Genomic DNA, 18092 nt, shown 5'->3' with positions numbered 1-18092 from the left:
GAAATTGCTTGTATTCCACGCCCAGTATCAGAGTCCTATAAGGAAAGGATTCCGCAATCTACGCGCATAAGGATTCCTACAAGGAAAAGACTTCTACTCCAAGGAAAAAAGGTCCACCCACTACTACTATAAAAACCCCAATACCCTCAAAGCCAGGTACGCATAATTAACCCCTCTCTAGCACTCTAGAGTTGAAAAGAAGTTCTAACTTGACCTTCGGAGGGTATTTGGCCGGCACCACACCGGTGCTCTCTGTGAGGTCCTTTCCTTTTTGTTGTGCAGGTGTTGTTTTGAGCGTACAAGCGTCGTGCAACTCACTGGTGAGATTTACGGCATCATCAGTTGGCGCCGTCTGTGGGAAATCGGTTTTAAGTGACTAAGCCGCATTATCGTTTCCCGGACTAAAGGGTTGCATGGTACTCACTCGCTCAATGGCAACTACTAATGACGTACAAGGAGAGGAACCTCCCACGACTGCCCTTGAGAGACAAGTTCAGACTCTCGGTGCCGCCGTGGAGCGTCTCACCAAACGGAACCTCGACTTGGAAGAACAGCTGCGCCAGAAGGATACAGCACCAAATGGCCAACCAGAAGATCAGGAAGGGACTAGCGCTCCAAACAGGAATCAGGAGAGACCTGAGGGCAGCCACGCCCCAAGCAGGCCGGAAAGGCAGCATGTGAGCATGCCATCCCTCATGGATGCGACTCCACCACATATTGCCGCCGAGATGCAAGCAATGAGGGAACAGATGGAGGTCATGATGAACGCCCTCAAAGGGAGAGTCTCTAGCGATCTTGACGATCTAGTCAACCGTACCGATTCACCCTTCACTATGGCCGTGAACTCTTTCCCCCTGCCCCACAAGTTTCGCATGCCGAATATAGAAAGCTATGACGGGGTGAAGGATCCTTTGGATCACCTGGAGACTTTCAAAACCCTGATGCATCTTCAGGGGTGGCAGATGAGATTATGTGCAGGGCCTTCCCCACAACACTCAAAGGCCCCGCAAGGATATGGTTCAGCCGACTGACGCCCAACTCTATCAGCACCTTTAAGGAGCTAAGCGCCCAATTCACTACACACTTCATTGGCGGACATAGGTATAAGAAGTCCACGGCATGCTTAATGAGTATCAAGCAAAGAGAGGACGAGACATTACGATCCTACATAACGCGTTTTAATAAGGAAGCGCTATCGGTTGACGAAGCCGACGACAAAATACTTGTAGCAGCCTTCACCAATGGGTTGCGGAAGGGCAAGTTTTTGTTCTCTCTATACAAGAACGACCCAAAGACCATGTCGGAAGTACTCTACAGGGCTACTAAGTATATGAATGCTGAGGACGCGTTGCAGGCCCGAGAAGAGAAGCCAAGGAAAAGAGAAAGGCAGGAGGAGGCGCGACCAGACCAAGGGAGAAAGAGGCCCAGAGCAGGAGACCGAAGAGACGAAAAGCGTTCCAAGCCTCCGGGAGGAAGATTCACAAGCTTCACCCCGCTGACCACCCCAATAGATCAAGTCCTAATGCAAATTAAGGACGAGGGGCGCTGACCTTCCCTGGAAAACTGAAGGGGGATCCTAACAGGCGCCCCAGAGACAAGTACTGCCGCTTTCACCGAGACCACGGCCATGATACAGCCGACTGTTACGATTTGAAGCAGCAAATTGAGGCACTTATAAGGCAAGGGAAATTGCAGAAGTTCGTAAGCAAAGAAAGAGCGGATCCAGCACCTCCAGAACATCCTCCCCGACGAGACAACGACCGACCAAAACCCCCGTTGGTGACATACGAATGATCGTAGGAGGGATCGCTACCAGGCCGTCCAAAAAGGCTCGGAAGACGTACCTTCGGATGGTCCAAAACGTTCAGCTGACGGGTCCAGTGCAAAATGTGGCCCGAAGGGAAAGCCCCGTTATCGAGTTCTCAGAAGAAGACGCGCGACGCCTACGTCACCCGCACGACGACGCGCTTGTTGTCAGCTTACGGTAGGGGACTACAACTTGCATCGAGTGTTGGTCGAAATGGCAGCTCGGCAGACATCTTGTACTACCCAGCATACCAGCAGATGAAAATCAGCAGGGAACAGCTGATTCCAACAAACGCCCCACTTGTTGGTTTTGGAGGTGCAAAGGTGTTTCCGCTGGGCGCGGTTACGTTGACTGTGACAGCCGGCGACTATCCACAGCAAATCACAAAGGACGTGACGTTCCTCGTAGTTGACCATTCGTCCGCCTATAACGCTATCCTAGGACGGCCCACCCTCAATGCGTGGAAAGCGGCAACTTCAACATATCATTTGATGATCAAGTTCCCAACAGAACACGGGGTCGGAGAGCTACGTGGAAATCAGATTGCCGCACGCGAATGTTACGTAGCCATGATGGAAATGGATGACCACCTCCATACCATGAACATAGAAGAACACCGGAGCGCAACGGAGCCAGCCGAGAGGCTTGAGGAGATACCTCTGAATGACTCCGTACCTAACCAGACAACTAGGATAGGGACCCTCGCGAGTCCCACCACTCGGCAAACGCTTGCAGCATTCCTCAAGGAGAATCGGGACGTATTCGCCTGGAGCCACGAGGATATGCCCGGAATAGATCCTTCCGTCATGGTACATAGGCTGAATGTATCACCATCCTTTCCGCCCATCCGACAGAAAAAGCGGGTCTTCGCCCCAGAACGAGATCAAGCAATAGCCGAAGAAGTCCGCAAGCTACAAGAGGCAAACTTTATTAGAGAAGTCTACTACCCCGATTGGCTAGCAAACGTGGTGATGGTCAAGAAAGCTTCCGGGAAATGGAGGATGTGTGTAGACTTCACCGATCTAAACAAAGCATGCCCTAAAGACAGCTACCCCCTCCCGAGAGTCGACACCCTAGTAGACTCTACAGCTCAACATCAGCTGTTAAGCTTCATGGATGCTTTCTCCGCTACAATCAAATCAAAATGCACGATGAAGATCAAGAAAAAACGTCCTTCGTAACTAGCCAAGGCCTGTTTTGCTACAAGGTAATGCCGTTTGGTTTAAAAAACGCAGGTGCAACTTACCAAAGGCTTATGAACAAGATGTTCGCACAGCAGATCGGGAGAAACGTCCAGGTATATGTCGACGACATGTTGGTCAAAAGTCGAAGGGAAGAAGATCATTTAGAAGACCTCAGGGAAACATTCGACACCCTTCGCTCTTACAACATGAAGCTTAACCCGGAAAAATGTGCCTTTGGGGTGACGGCAGGAAAATTCTTGGGATTCATGGTGTCCCAGAGAGGCATCGAGGCCAATCCGGACAAGATCCGGGCTATAATGGAGATGGCACCACCAAAAAATGTAAAGGAGGTACAAAGCCTCAACGGCAAGATAGCAGCGCTAAACAGGTTCGTCTCCAGAGCAACGGACAAGTGCTTACCATTCTTCCGCACGTTAAAAAGATCTTTCGAGTGGACCGATGAATGCCAGCGAGCGTTTGAAGAATTAAAAGCTTACCTCTCCTCCCCACCATTGTTGAGTCCCTCACAACCAGGAGAAGAACTATTTCTATATCTTGCTGTCTCTTCGGCCGCAGTCAGCGCCGCCTTGATCAGAGAAGAGGGGAAAATACAGAAGCCCGTGTACTACACTAGCCGGGCGTTACACGGGGCTGAAGAAAGATATCCACCCATGGAGAAACTTGCTTTCGCGCTAGTTACAGCGGCACGAAAACTGAAGCCGTACTTTCAAGCTCACACGATTATTGTCTTAACCGACAGGCCGTTACGACGAGCAATGGGTAGCCCGGATGCTGCCGGGCGCTTAACACTCTGGGCAATAGAACTGAGCGAGTTCGACATCCAATATCGCCCGCGCACTGCTATCAAGGGACAAGCTGTGGCAGACTTCATAGCAGAATTCGCAAACTGCGAGGATGAGGGGGCAGAGGAATCCCCGCAGTGGAGCATACATGTGGATGGATCCTCCAACAGACAGGCCGGCGGAGCCGGCATCGTACTACAGTCACCCGAAGGAGACACGGTAGAGTGTATGGTCCGCCTCGCATTCCCCACTACCAACAACGAGGCGGAGTACGAAGCTCTGATTGCAGGGCTCGACCTCGCGAAAGCAGCAGGAGCCGAGAAAGTAAGGTTTACTGCGACTCCCAAGTCATAGTTAACCAGATAAGCGGGGAGTATGAATGCAAAGGCGAAAGAATGAAGAAGTATCTGGAACAAGCAAGAAGAAGAATGAACGAGCTGAAGGTCAAAATTATGCAGATCCCCCGGGGCGAAAACGAGCAAGCCGACCGCTTGGCCAAAGCCGCCTCCGCCGAGCACATGGTCGCCATTAGTAGTACACTCGCCTTCACGCAGCTCTCTCCACTCATCAGTGCGGTCGACATACAGGAGCTCGATCCCCTATATATATTTTTTTTAAATTTATACATAAAACTAGTTAAAAAATAAAAGTGACCACTTAAATCTCACAAATAAAAATTATTTTTCAAAAAAAAAAACTCATAAATTAAAAATTTGGACCAAAAATGTATTTTAGTAATTATAAAAAAATTAGGAAATAATACTATAAAATATATCATAATAAATAAAAATATATCAACGATATTTTACAGGAATGAGTTTTCCATTAGGAAATGCACCCTCACGCTCACTATCTCTCCCTCGTAGAGTCCCCACTCACAGCTCACAGCTTCCAGTTTCGCTCTCTGATTTGCCAACTCCATCACCACGATTTCCCCTTTTTCAAGCTCCGGGGCTCAGCCGAAACCAAAAGCAGACCTGACCCGACCCGAATTGGTAGCTGCCTGAGTCAGTCATTGTGAACACCAAACTAGCTTTGCTTCTTCTTCTTCTTCTCGAGGAAATGGGTAAATCAAAATTCTCTCTTGTTTCTATATACAGTCGTTTGATTATTAGAGGAAGCCTTCCATTTCATGCTTTTAATATTAGCAGTAGAAGAGAAAATGCAAAAATCCCTAATCAGAATCCGAATCAGTTGTTGAAATCTGTGAGAGAGAGATCACTGCCAATCTGGAACCTTTAAGAATCTTGATCATGCCTTAAGCCTGTTTGATAAAATGCTTCACATGTACCCTTTGCCTTCCGTTGTGGATTTTAATCACATGTTTGGTTCCATTGCAAGAATGAAGCATTACCCCGAAGTCATTACTCTAATTAGAGATATGAAATCGTTAGGAATTACTCCCGATTTTTATACTCTCAATATATTGATTAATTGCTACTGCCATTTGAACCGGGTCGATTTTGGGTTCTCTGTCTTAGCAACAATATTGAAACTTGGTTATCAGCCTACCCAACCTACTCTAAACACTCTTCTTAAAGGTCTCTGTCTTCAAGGTAATGTTTCTGGAGCTGTGAGGTTGGTAGAAGAAATGGAGAACAAAGGGTATGAGCCTAATGTGATTACTTGTGGGACTATAGTAAACGGTCTGTGTAAGATTGGGGAGACTAGTGCAGCTATTAGGTTGCTAAGGACGGTAGAAAAAGGGAATTTTGAACCTAATGTGGTGCTCTATAACACAATCATTGACAGTTTATGTAAGGACAAATTGGTAACTGAGGCTTTGAACCTTTTGTCTGAAATGATGAGTAAAGGCATTCAGCCAAATGTTATCACTTACAATTGCTTAATTCAAGGACTATGCAATTTTGGCCGGTGGAGGGAGGCTGCTACTTTGTTGAATGAGATGACGCAAAGGAAGATCATTCCAGATGTGTACACCTTTAGCATTTTGGTGGACACACTTTGCAAGGAAGGGATGTTGACAGAGGCAAAAGAAGTTTTTACTGAAATGGTTCAAAGAGGCATTGAGCTTGACTCCGTCACTTATAACTCTTTGATTGACGGTTACTGTTTGCAAAACAAAATGGATGATGCTATCAAAGCATTTAATACGATGGTTGAGAGGGGTTGTTTGCCTAATGTGTTTAGCTATAGCATACTGATAAATGGATATTGCAAAAGTAAAAAAATTGACGAGGCAATGCGTCTCTTTCATGAAATGTCCAACAAAGGAATGATTCCTGATGTTGTGACTTACAACACTCTTATTGGTGGCTTTTGCCAAGTAAAGAGACCCCAAGCTGCGCTTGAGCTATTCCATAACATGCAAGCTTTTGGCCAACATCCAGATCCTTAGACCTATGCCATCTTGTTAGATGGCCTTCTTAAGAATAAACACATTGCTAAGGCATTGGCATTGTTTCAAGAGATGGCACACAAAGGGCTGAAGCATAATACTTTGATTTATTACAACATCTTGGTTGACAGTTTTTGTAATGTCAGGAAGCTTACAACTACAAAAAACTCTTTTATAGTCTCCCTACCAAAGGATTGCAGCCTGATGTTCCAACTTACAATATTATGATCAAGGGGTTGTGCCAAGAGGAACTAATAGATGAAGCATGTGAGTTGCTTGAGAAAATGGAAGGGAATGGTTGCTCACCTAATGATCGCACATATAACAAAATTATCCAAGGGTTACTGCAACATAGTGAGACATCAAAGGCAACGAAATATCTCCAAATAATGGTTGACAAGGGATTTTCAGCAGATGCGACCACTGCAAGCATGTTAGTTGACATGGTGTCATCTAATCAAGTGGATAAGTACATTCTAGAATTTCTTCATGCCTCCCTCCCTCCCAATAGATAAAGCCACCTCTATAATGGAGTTAGTTTATTGCTTTACTTTGTATTGTAATTATATTGACATATTGATAATGATTAAGGACCCAGTGGGTATATTTGTTTCAAGTTTTTCTTTTATATGGTGATATTTCTTTTCTTGTATTGGCACTAGGTTGTTTTTTTCTAGACCAATTTTTTTTACATTTTATCTTTCCTTGAAAATAGGTTGAGCACTAGTGTTGTTAATTTTGGGATAATTATCTTGAGCTTCAGTTGATGCAACATAGCAAACATGGAATTAGTTTTATTTATTTATGAAATGGCAGAATAGTTTGTTTGCAATTGGTGATGCTCATGTGGCAATTTGGGTGCTTGTGATAGATCAACTGAATATCAACCAAAGACCATTGATACTAGTAGATTTTCCTTACTTAGTAGTTAATATTAGAGATTATCTTCTTTCTACTTCAACTAATATTTTGATCTTTGATGGATTTGGCATACTTGCAATCCCCTTGCTACTATTACTAGCCTCATATGCAAAGCTTTCCTTTTCTCTTAAATTTGTAAGAAATAGTTAGGTTATACATTCAGCCTATATCGTTCTTTGTTAAACATAGATGCTTTCTACACTTCCTTGCCCCCAATTCCTCATTGGTGAATAATACCCTTCAAACTTACGTGTTGTAACAATGTAGTGCTTGTTGTCTTTAAAGGATCTCATTTTTAATGTAAATCTAAAGTCTCATTCATCAATCTCTATTGCTGTTCTATTTGTTTTCTAGAAAGAGTGGCCGGTTGATTTTGTTGCTTTGAACAGTTGCTATTTATGGTTTTTGGATTCTTTCATTGTCAAGTAATTTTGCTGTTGGTTGTGTTTTAGTTTTCGGAGTTTGCTATTCTTTATCTAAATACTGTTGGAAGGCTTTAGGGAATAAGACAATAAGTCCTCAAATTTTTTTATGACGATGCAGACAGAGAATATAACTTGAAACTTGGAAATTCCTTTAACATTCTTTCAGTAAGTCACTTCACATATTGCCTTTTGTTTTTAGTTGTTATGCTTGGACTTATAAATAGTAATCATTTAATGTTTTCTTATTCTTTTTCCTACTTGATCAATAGCGTGAAACATCAAGATTTGATATCCTTGGAAGCTTTCACTCACATCCTTATCCATTTATAAGTGATTACATGATGTGACTTGAATTCTTGACTCTAGGGAAATGAAGTAGGGTTTCTTATTATTGTGAGAAAAAAGAAAGGCTACTTGAAGATTGTTTGGGTAGGCCCTATTCCAAACACTTACCAAGTAAGTGGTCTCTGTTTTAAATTATTACTCTGTCGTAACCGGGTTATAGATGTATTTGTGATATGTGAAGGTTGTTTGGATATTAGGGTTTTACAAATGAGAACAGTAATATTTTGAACAGAGGTTGGTTTTTATTTTAAATGCATTATTGGTGCTGGCTACTTGATTAATTTCAGTTTTAATTAATGAATGGTTTGATTGTGGTGATAGAGGCCACTTATTAGTTATTGAAACAGACCATGGTTCAAAAATTCGAAAATGATAATTGAAACAGATATGAGGTAATACTTATAAAAAAAAAAACAGATATGGGGTAATACTCTAGTAAATTCCAAAATGATCTCCAAGCTAGTTCAACTTGTGTCTCAACTGAAGGGGTTTTTCCCTACTTTATATGTCATCTTGTGAAAACAAACATGCCAAATAGAGTTTTTGTTATGGAAATAAAATTAGAGTGGAATGATGAAGATATTAGTTTGGGTTCCTTATATATAGCATAGTTTTATGATTTTTTTATTTTTTATTTTTATAAGAGCATAGTTTTATGATTATTCTTACCTTGTTGTGTCAAAGCTATTTCATAGTATATTCTCATGGGAAAGCCAAAGTATGCCATATTCCAAACTAGTCTAGTGCCTTATGGTTTGGCTTGGAGACTATAATTAGAACTATTGTAGATCTTGATTCTCTTCGTTATCTGTCAAACTAAGCTCTTCACAATCCATAATGACCAGGTTCATTAGGGCAGTGAGGTGTTTGATACTGCTTTCTCCGACAAGCAAGTATGCTTTATTGTAACACCCAAAAACCCGAGGCTAATTATGTCCCTTATACCTTTGGGTAACCGATCAAGAATGATTGCTGCAACCTCTAAGCTGTAAAGTTTGCAAACTGCACAGCATGCAAATGGAATCTGGAAGTTGCTTGATTTTGCGATTTTCATATAGGTCGAGATATCTCAAATGTTTCAAAGTTCCAATAGAATTTGGCAACACCTTAAAGGATGAATTTCTCAAATCAAGCATCTGCAAGTACTTAAATCTTGAGATGCATGCTTTAAGTAAGGACGTGGGTTGCTCTGTTTTGAACTTTGCTCAACTTCTCTAATTGTGTTGTAATTTCTTCCCCATTCTCCAAAATTGACAGGTGACAAACTTCTACAGTAAGGGTAGACTTCTCGGTCACTACCAAACACTCACCTTTGGCAATTGAGAGTGCAAGCTCAGGGACAAGATCATGCATTTTAAAGGTACAATGCGAGATATCGTTTTGTTCAGCATCTTGGAAGAACGATCTCGACAACAGCTCTTGATACCTAAGTCACCAACATCTTCCAACTCTTGACTTTCGTTGGCAGGGGATTGAAGAATTCCATGTGCCAACCAAAATCGAATCAACAAATCATTATCGAATTGAAAATCCTTTGGGAAAACAGAACAATATGCAAAACATTGCTTCAAGTGAAATGGAAATTGGTTGTAACTGAACTTCAACGCGGGTAAGATGTCACCTTCCTTTTGTTTTAAATGCCATATCTTGTTATCTCTAATAGATATCCACTCATGTTCGTCAACTTTTGAATAAAGTAGGTCAGTTAAAGTACTCACTACCAATGGAACTCCTTTACATTTTTCAACAAATTCTCTTCCAATTTTTAAGAGGTTTGGATATTGATTTTCTTGTCTTACCTTAAATGCCAATTTCACAAACAAAGACATATGGTCCTCTTTGGGTAGACCTTTTAGATTGTATGTCTTAGTACTAGTAGTGTCCATAATAGTAGCAACAAAGCTATTCCTTGTTGTCACTAAGATTTTACTTCCTTTACAACCACCAAGCAACAAATACATTAACTGTGCTTCACTACAGAGCTACCCATCTTTTGTTTGGCAGAGACAGCATAATACCTTAATTTTCCGGTCTTACTATGTGTACACCTAGTGCCTTGTAATAAATAACATCTGCGTTCTCTACTTATCAAAAAATAAAAATAACTAACATCTGTGTTCTCTGTTTGCAGAGATGATCCTGAACTCAACAAAATGCTGAGGTAGAGAATAAGAGATGGTGATCCCATGGCGCATTTGGTGGAGGCAAGTAATTGACTTGCTTATTTTTAGTCATTGAAATCAAAGAATTTAATACTAATTTGACATATCTCTTTGACATAGTGTAGAAAAAGCGCCCTGAACTAGTTCTCCCAAACCTAGGGGATAATGAGAAAATGGAGAAATCAGGGTTTGTTGTTCCTCAGGACATTCCTGATCACAGCTGCTTAAAATGAAGATTAGATGCTGCTCCAAATAGATATGGTATAAGACCAGGAAGACATTGGGATGGAGTTGATCGTAGTACTGGTTGGTTCATTTCCATCATCCTTTAGTAAGATGTTTCTTTATTTTTCTCAATAAGCTATGGATCTTGCCTTAGCATCTTCCTGTGTGCCATGATGTGGCAATTCCAATCATTTGGTAATTTCCCATTATAGTGAACTTATGTGTGTGAGAGAGAGAGAGAGAGAGAGAGATCATTGGCCACAGGAAGATTCTTATGCACTAAAGAAGCAAAAAAATTATTTTGAAAAGTATGTTTAGCTATTAGAAGTGATTAATTTCTGTTGTTTTACCTCTTGTAGGATTTGAGAAGGGATTGTTCAAAAGGATGAATTAGAAAAAAGCTACAGAAACAGAAGCATATCTTTGGTTTTGTCCCCAATATGTGACTTGAATTGTATGGATTAAGAAGATGGCAATATGCTTTTTATGTGTTTCTGGAAAAGACACCAAGGATTCTCAGCACCAACTGAAAATATGTTCCATAAATTAATTGGTGGCGGTGGTGTGCAGTTGAGCTTCCTTTACTGCTCAATAGCAGCAGCTGTTTCCTTTGCAATTGCAATTCTGTACTCATAGTGCTTAGTTGTAGAATTCCAACTCTGCAGAGATGCTGTAACAATCCAGGTAATTTTTGTTGCTTGGCTGTGGATTAAACCGCATTTTTATAGCATGTAGCCATAACGGTTTTATGCTTTGTGTGTTGGGATATCTCTTGTTACATTGTTGTAAATAAACTTAGTCCTAGCCTGTGACCATAATGATCTTTTAGAATGTCAGATGGCCTTATTGAAAGATCTGAAAACTTTTCTTTGGCTAAAAGGTCTTTAAAGTAACTGAATTTTTTTAATAGCTTTTTTATATTTTCCATGAAAGTGGTATTAAAACTTTTCTTAAATGGTTCATTAATAAATGTCCTAAGGACACATGTTAATTGGACTCTTGAGCAAATATTTTTCATGATTTGTATCATTCCTGTAACTGAATGGCATATAACAATTTAGTCGAAAGTATAAAAAAGTATCTTCTCATTTTAACTTTGCTTTGGAGGAATTCTGAAAGGCAGAATATGAAGTTGTCATGAATTTTACGTACTCATCGTTTGATTCATTTCCAACCAGGATGCTATATGGATTACTGTAGATCCATGAGGATTATAAAATTTTCAGTCGGCAAGCAGTTAAAGACTGACAAGTCCTCTCACTAATGAAGTCCAGATAGGTAAATGGTTTGATGTAGATACCAGCTGAACCTATTATGTGTGTGAAGTAAAGAATACTTTCCTTTTTCCTTTGATTGCAGTGGTCAAACACTGTGTATCTACTCCAGTGATCTCCTTCTTCTTCTTTTATTTTTTTATTTTTTTTTTAATTTTTTTTTAATGAAATGGAACTTAGGCATTAAACCAATAGAAAGGAGTACATCAGAAGGGAGCCAGCAAGCAGCTGGGACCATTACAGCAGATCAGATTGGATTAAAGATGACACAACTGGGGGTGTAATCCCTTTCTAAATAAAGGTGTTTTCATTTCTACGGGCAAAGTGAGCAAGCTCATGTGCAACTTTATTATGGTCTCTGTTCAGGTCCTTGAAAGTGCAGTTCTCAAATATGTCTTGAGCTTGCTGGATCTCTTGGATAATGTGGCCCAGGTCGCTTTTGCTTTATGCAAAATGAAGATGGGTATGGCATGTGGGGGCTAATGGTGTGTACCTTAGCAAATGCAAAATCAGTGGCTAAGATCTCTGTCAAGCTTAAGCGAGAAGGCTAGACACAAATTTCCTTGAATATAGTTCTCAAACATGAAGCTTACAACAATGGCAACCCTCTTTGGATGCTTGTTAAAAACCCAATCAAATAACTGAAAATTATAACAAGACAAAACAGGATTGATTTTAGATTTTGGTGGTTTGTCATGATCGCTAGCTTACACTATGAAACTCAGCGTATTGGCAATTTGGAAAGTCCATGTTGGATCCTTGACTTATTATGCAAGAAAGTCATTGTCCAAGAAAGGTCACCCCGCCCCCGCCCCTCTTTTTTAAATGCATTTCTTAAAGGGTAGCACGAGGAGAAGTAATGTTCGCATTTTTCTAAAAGAAGTTATTCTCCAAAAGTAAATTATGTTTGCATTTATCTAAAAGAAGTTATTCTCCAAAAATGGATTTTTAAAAATTAAAGTTGAGAAACAAATTTCGTCGCATCCAAAATGACTACCATGTTCTCATTATTTCAAATAATAATAATAATAATAAAATCCTCTCCAAATAGGTTATGTTCTATACTAAGGATGCAAATAAATAAAGTACATGAATACAATGAACATGGCAAAGCCAAGTTAACAACGTGCAACATAGTTCATCATCCACCCTTGCTAGGGTGCATGCGTTCTATTATTGGGATGCATTATTAGTCTGATAGGAAAATTAGTCATTGGCCCTTGTATTTTATAACCCATATGAAGCTATTAGTTTAGAAAATGCAATATATGATTGAAACGTAACTTGAATAGATATGTCCCCACTTAGGGATGGAGCCACATCTTAAAAAAAATTGAATATATATTGGGCTTGTTTCAAATCTGGATTCAAGGAAAATGGAACATGACACCCTCCAGATCAAAGGTTAATATTTTTGATTTAGAACCTCAGCATCTCCAGTCAGTCTTTTGTATTTGCAAGAGAGAGTCAGAGTTAAAAGTTAAAACCGACGAGAAGAAAAAGAGTATGGTGTAAGTGACAGTTTTGATTTCTAAGTTAGCCACCATTTTATTTTATTTTATGAAGTTTAGAGTGCCATGTTGATCTGAAAAACAAAAATAAAAAGCCACTACACCTTTTTATTTTATTTATAATAAGTCCATAGTTAACAAAATAATAATAATAATACTCCACCTTAAGTTTACCTAAATAAATTTAAATTATATATAATAAAACACACAGTATAAATTTTTTCTCTCTTATTAAAAGAAATTCTTTTTATCTTTTTCAGTTTTTTTTTTTTTTTTTTTTTGAGAATCAAATTCTTTTTATCTAATAGTTAAAGGTTGTGATATATGATTTTTATTTATTTATGGTATTATAAATTTAAAGTATGAATCAATACTCTTTTCTCATATATTGGCAATTTGGTATTTTCTAATTAATTTGTGATGAGAAATATAAAATAATTTGTAGTTATTAGAGATGTATATAATGTCAAATTTATTATTTTTCTTTAATCTTTAATAATTTTAATTATTCTTTAACATACATCATATTATTAGTGACTTTTCATCCTATTAATAACTTTTCTACCTAAGCATTTACTTATATTTCTGGATAAATTGTGTTAAAAAATAGTATATATATTTAGCTAGCTTTGGCATAGTCAAGTATGATAAACAAATTACATTATATTATTGAAAAAGTTGTTTTATGGGTAAATTCATAATTTTTGTGATTGAGAAAAATAATTTTAGTTTTTTCACATTGAAGTGTGGTACTGCTAGAAAAAATAAATTTATAAAGTGAGAAAAGTAATAATGACAAGTTCTGGAGATATCTCAGCCCCTCCCCCCCCCCCCCTTAAGAAAGCTGGCTTCATTTTAATTCAAATAATGCACATACTTAGTACAATGGTCACTCCACAAATATAAACCGTGTGGAATGTGGAGGAGCAAGGGTCAGGGTTCAAGTTTCTAGGAAGGAGTTTTCACATATATATACTTAGATTAGGTTAGAGTAAAATTTCTCTCTTGTAAAAAAATTTTTTTTTAAAAAAAGTCTATTGTATGACATGTTATGTGAGAGGAATATGTGGAAGAAAAGGTGAGGTTGAAATAGAAGAATTATTATACTTTTACAATATTGCACAAATATTCGATTTGTTTGTGGAATATAAGAAGTTGTTTATGAATGTTAAGGTGAACTTCTAGATATATGCTTACTCATTGATGTATTCTAGATAATGCTATTTAAGATTACCTATAAGAGTAGGTGATAGAAAATTTTGAACCGTGAAATATTCACTAAATAAGTCCTAGAAATCGAAAGAGTTTGCTCTTTAATTTTAGCACTCATTTAATAAGGAATCATGAATTAAAAAAAAAAAAAAAAAAAAGCTTAAAACTGGTGTGCAGATATTCTTAATTTTTAATATATATATATTTTTTTATATACACATAGCTTTTCTCTTTCTTTCTTTTTCTTTTTTTCTTTTTTCATTTTTTCTTTATTGGGTTTTTGACGGTTCTTATTATATATATATTTTTTTACTATTTATTTTTTGCACAACATGAACAAAAATTTCAATAAAATCTAGATAGGACACGTGCAGTAAAACAAAATATGTCTAACCTTACAAATTTTTATTGTTTTTTTGGAGGTCAAAAAGGATCTGAACGAGTTTCTAATTAATTAAGAAGTGCAAATCATTCTCATCCGGTCGTACTCACTGCTTCGCCCTCCGATCTGCCACTCCAACACCATGATTTCTCCTTTCGATTTTTGAAGTTCCGAAGCTAAGCCGAAACCAAACCCGACCCGAGTTGGTAGCTGAGACTCTGTGTCGTCATTGTGAAATGGGTAAATCAACATCCTCTCTTCTTTTTATATGCAATCGTTTAATTATTAGAGTAAGCCTTCCATTTCGTGCTTTTACTTCTCATTATTGTTCTACTATTAGAGAAAATGCGAAAACCCCATATCAGAATCGGAATCGGTTTTTGAAATCTGTGAGACATCACTGCAAATCTGGAACCTTTAAGAATCTTGATCATGCCTTAGGCCTGTTTGATATAATGCTTCACATGCACCCTTTGCCTTTCATTGGAGATTTTACTCTATTGTTGGGTGCCATTGCAAGAATGAAGCATAACTCTGTAGTCGTTACTCTAATTAAACGAATGGAATCATTCGGAATCTCTCCCAATGTTTATACTCTCACTGTTTTGATTAATTGCTTCTGCCATCTGAACCGGGTAGATTTTGGTTTCTCTATCATAGCAACAATTTTGAAACTTGGATATCAACCAAACTGTATAACTCTAACCACTCTTGTCAAGGGGCTTTATCTTAGAGGTAACATTGCTGGAGCTGTGAGGTTGGTAGAGGAAATGGTGAAGAAGGGGTATGAGCCTAATGTGATTACTTGTGGGACTATAGTAAACGGTCTGTGTAAGATTGGGGAGACTAGTGCAGCTATTAGGTTGCTAAGGATGGTAGAAAAAGGGAATTTTGAACCTAATGTGGTGCTGTATAGCATGATCATTGACAATTTATGTAAAGACAAATTGGTAACTGAGGCTTTGAACCTTTTGTCTGAAATGATATGTAAAGGCATTCAGCCAGACATTGTCACTTACAGTTGCTTAATTTAAGGACTATGCAATTTTGGCTGGTGGAGGGAGGCTACAACTTTGTTGAATGAGATGATGCAAAGGAAGATCATTCCAAATGTGTACACCTTTAGCATTTTGGTGGACACACTTTGCAAGGAAGGGATGTTGACAGAGGCAAAAGAAATTTTTACTGAAATGGTTCAAAGAGGCATTGAGCCTAACTCCGTCACTTATAACTCTTTGATTGACGGTTACTGTTTGCAAAACAAAATGGATGAGGCAGTTAAGACGTTTAATATGATGGTTGAGAGGGGTTGTTCGCTTGATGTGTTTAGCTATACCATATTGATAAATGAATATTGCAAAAATAAAAAAATTGATGAGGCAATGTGTATCTTTCATGAAATGTCCAACAAGGGAGTGATTCCTAATGTTGTGAGAGAGACCCCAGGCTGCACTGGAGCTATTCCATAAGATGCAAGCTTGTGGCCAACATCCAGATCCCCAGACCTATGCCATCTTGTTAGATGGATTTTGTAAGAATAGACGAATTGCTGAGGCAATGGCATTGTTTCGGGAGATGGAAGACAAAAGGCTAGAGCATAATACTTTGATTTATTACAACATCTTGATTGACGGTCTTTGTAATGTCAAGAAGCTTACAACTGCAAGAGAACTCTTTTATAGTCTCCCTACTAAAGGATTGCAGCCTGATGCTCCAACTTACAATATTATGATCAAGGGGCTGTGCCAAGAGGGACTAATAGATGAAGCATGTGAGTTGCTTGAGAAAATGGATGGGAATGGTTGCTCTCCCAACAATCGCACATATAACAGAATTATCCAAGGGTTACTGCAACATAATGAGACATCAAAGGCGACGAAATATCTCCAAATAATGGTTGACAAGGGATTTTCAGCAGATGCAACCACTGCAAGCATAGTAGTTGACATGCTGTCATCTAATCAAGCGGATAAGAACATTCTAGAATTTCTTCATGCCTCCCTCCCTCCCAATAGATAATGCCATCTCTATAATGGAGTTAGTTTATTGTTTTACTTTGTACTGTAATCATATTGACATATTGATAATGATTAAGGACCGACTGGATATATTTGTTTCAAGTTTTTCTTTTATATGGTGATATTTCTTTTCTTGTATTGGCACTAGGTTGTTTTTTTCTAGACCAATTTTTTTTACATTTTATCTTTCCTTGAAAATATCCTGAGCACTAGTGTTGTTAATTTTGGGATAATTATCCTAAGCTTCAGTTGATGCAACATAGCAAACATGGAATTAGTTTTATTTATTTATGAAATGACAGAATAGTTTGCTTGCAGTTGGTGATGCTCATGTGGCAATTTGGGTGCTTGTGATAGGTCAACTGAATATCAACCAAAGACCATTGATACTAGTAGATTGTCCTTACTTAGTAGTTAATATTAGAGATTATCTTCTTTCTACCTCAACTAATATTCTGATCTTTGATGGATTTGGCATACCTGCAATCACCTTGTTACTATTACTAGCCTCACATGCAGAGCTTTCCCTTTCCCCTAAATTTGTAAGAAATAGTTAGGTTATACATTCAACCTATATCGTTCTTTGTTAAACATAGATGATTTCTACCCTTCCTTGCCCCCAATTCCTCATTGACCCTTCAAACTTACGTGTTGTAACAGTGTAGTGCTTGTTGTTTACATTTAAAGGATCCTGTTTTTGATGTAAATCTAAATTCTCATTCATCAATCTCTGTTGCTGTTATATTTGTTTTCTAGAAAGAGTGGCCGGTTGATTTTGCAGCTTTGAACAGTTGCTATTTATGGATTTTGGATTCTTTCATTGTCAAGTAATTCTGCCGTCAGTTGTGTTTTAGATTTCGGAGTTTGCTATTCTTTATCTAAATATTGTCGGAAGGCTTCAGGGAATAAGACAATAAGTCCTCAAATTTTTTTGTGATGATGCAGATAGAGAATATAACTTGAAACTTGCAAATTCCTTTAACATTCTTTCAGTAAGGCACTTCACATATTGCCTTTTGTTTTTAGTTGTTATGCTTGGACTTCTAAAATAGTAATCATTCAATATTTTCTTATTCTTTTTCCTACATGATCAATAGCATGAAACATCAAGATTTGATATCCTTGGAAGCTTTCATTCACCTCCTTATCCATTTATAAGTGATTACATGATGTGAAACTTGCATTCTTGACTCCAGGGAAATGAAGCAGGGTTTTTGATTATGTTAAATCAGATTACTCCGGATATCGTATCCGTGGCATTTAGTGATGTTAAATTTGCAATATCCGGATGTTAAAATGAGGATTTCTGTACCTCATTTTTTATCTCGCATTCGAGCTATGCGCATTGTAGTTACTCTGGATATTGTATCTGAGGTATCCAATTTTAACATCACTAAATGCCTCGGATACAATATCTAGAGTAATCTGAGGTATCCGAGGTATCCGGAAATGAAGCAGAGTTTC

The 18092-nt window shown here is 38.6% G+C and overlaps 3 protein-coding genes and 1 long non-coding RNA gene across 10 annotated transcripts; all 4 read left to right on the top strand.

Annotated features, from left to right (window-relative positions):
• The first annotated feature begins 1887 nt into the window (after positions 1 to 1887).
• On the top strand, positions 1888 to 2988 carry LOC136066589 (uncharacterized). The gene has a single exon (XM_065771141.1). It carries the CDS (start codon positions 1888 to 1890, stop codon positions 2986 to 2988), a length of 1101 nt encoding a protein of 366 aa, XP_065627213.1.
• A 1621-nt stretch (positions 2989 to 4609) lies between these two features.
• LOC112031802 (pentatricopeptide repeat-containing protein At1g62914, mitochondrial-like) lies at positions 4610 to 16752 on the top strand. The gene is made up of 4 exons (XM_065771140.1): positions 4610 to 6150; positions 6300 to 6665; positions 14976 to 15603; positions 15646 to 16752. Exons 1-4 carry the CDS (start codon positions 5071 to 5073, stop codon positions 16077 to 16079), a joined length of 2508 nt encoding a protein of 835 aa, XP_065627212.1. The 5' UTR covers positions 4610 to 5070; the 3' UTR covers positions 16080 to 16752.
• On the top strand, positions 6673 to 12103 carry LOC111994278 (uncharacterized). Of its 7 annotated transcripts, none has more exons than XR_010628091.1 (7): positions 6673 to 9015; positions 9102 to 9453; positions 9976 to 10048; positions 10132 to 10312; positions 10591 to 10915; positions 11410 to 11509; positions 11686 to 12103. It is a non-coding gene; the product is annotated as an uncharacterized LOC111994278 (long non-coding RNA). The 7 variants fall into 7 exon arrangements; XR_010628095.1 differs by lacking the exon at positions 11686 to 12103 and having other exon boundaries at positions 6673 to 7664; positions 7866 to 9015; positions 11410 to 11611; XR_010628092.1 differs by lacking the exon at positions 11686 to 12103 and having other exon boundaries at positions 6673 to 7955; positions 8690 to 9015; positions 11410 to 11611.
• On the top strand, positions 16081 to 16629 carry LOC112031801 (pentatricopeptide repeat-containing protein At1g12620-like). Its single transcript, XM_024064501.1, has one exon. It carries the CDS (start codon positions 16081 to 16083, stop codon positions 16627 to 16629), a length of 549 nt encoding a protein of 182 aa, XP_023920269.1.
• Positions 16753 to 18092: the final 1340 nt, after the last annotated feature.

This window comes from Quercus suber, unplaced genomic scaffold, assembly GCF_002906115.3.
Source record: "Quercus suber isolate HL8 unplaced genomic scaffold, Cork oak 2.0 scaffold_40, whole genome shotgun sequence".
NCBI classification, from domain to species: Eukaryota; Viridiplantae; Streptophyta; class Magnoliopsida; order Fagales; family Fagaceae; genus Quercus; species Quercus suber.
Note: the sequence above shows the minus strand (reverse complement) of the source record. Positions and strands in the feature narration are given on the sequence as shown.

Coding starts and splice junctions, on each gene's coding strand:
- LOC112031802 (XM_065771140.1), top strand. CDS start 5,071: ATGCTTCACATGTACCCTTTGCCTTCCGTTGTGGATTTTAATCACATG. Junction 6,666..14,975: donor CCTCCCTCCCTCCCAATAGA/TAAAGCCACCTC, acceptor ACCCCATATCAG/AATCGGAATCGGTTTTTGAA. Junction 15,604..15,645: donor GTCTGAAATGATATGTAAAG/GCATTCAGCCAG, acceptor GCTTAATTTAAG/GACTATGCAATTTTGGCTGG.
- LOC136066589 (XM_065771141.1), top strand. CDS start 1,888: ATGTGGCCCGAAGGGAAAGCCCCGTTATCGAGTTCTCAGAAGAAGACG.
- LOC112031801 (XM_024064501.1), top strand. CDS start 16,081: ATGCAAGCTTGTGGCCAACATCCAGATCCCCAGACCTATGCCATCTTG.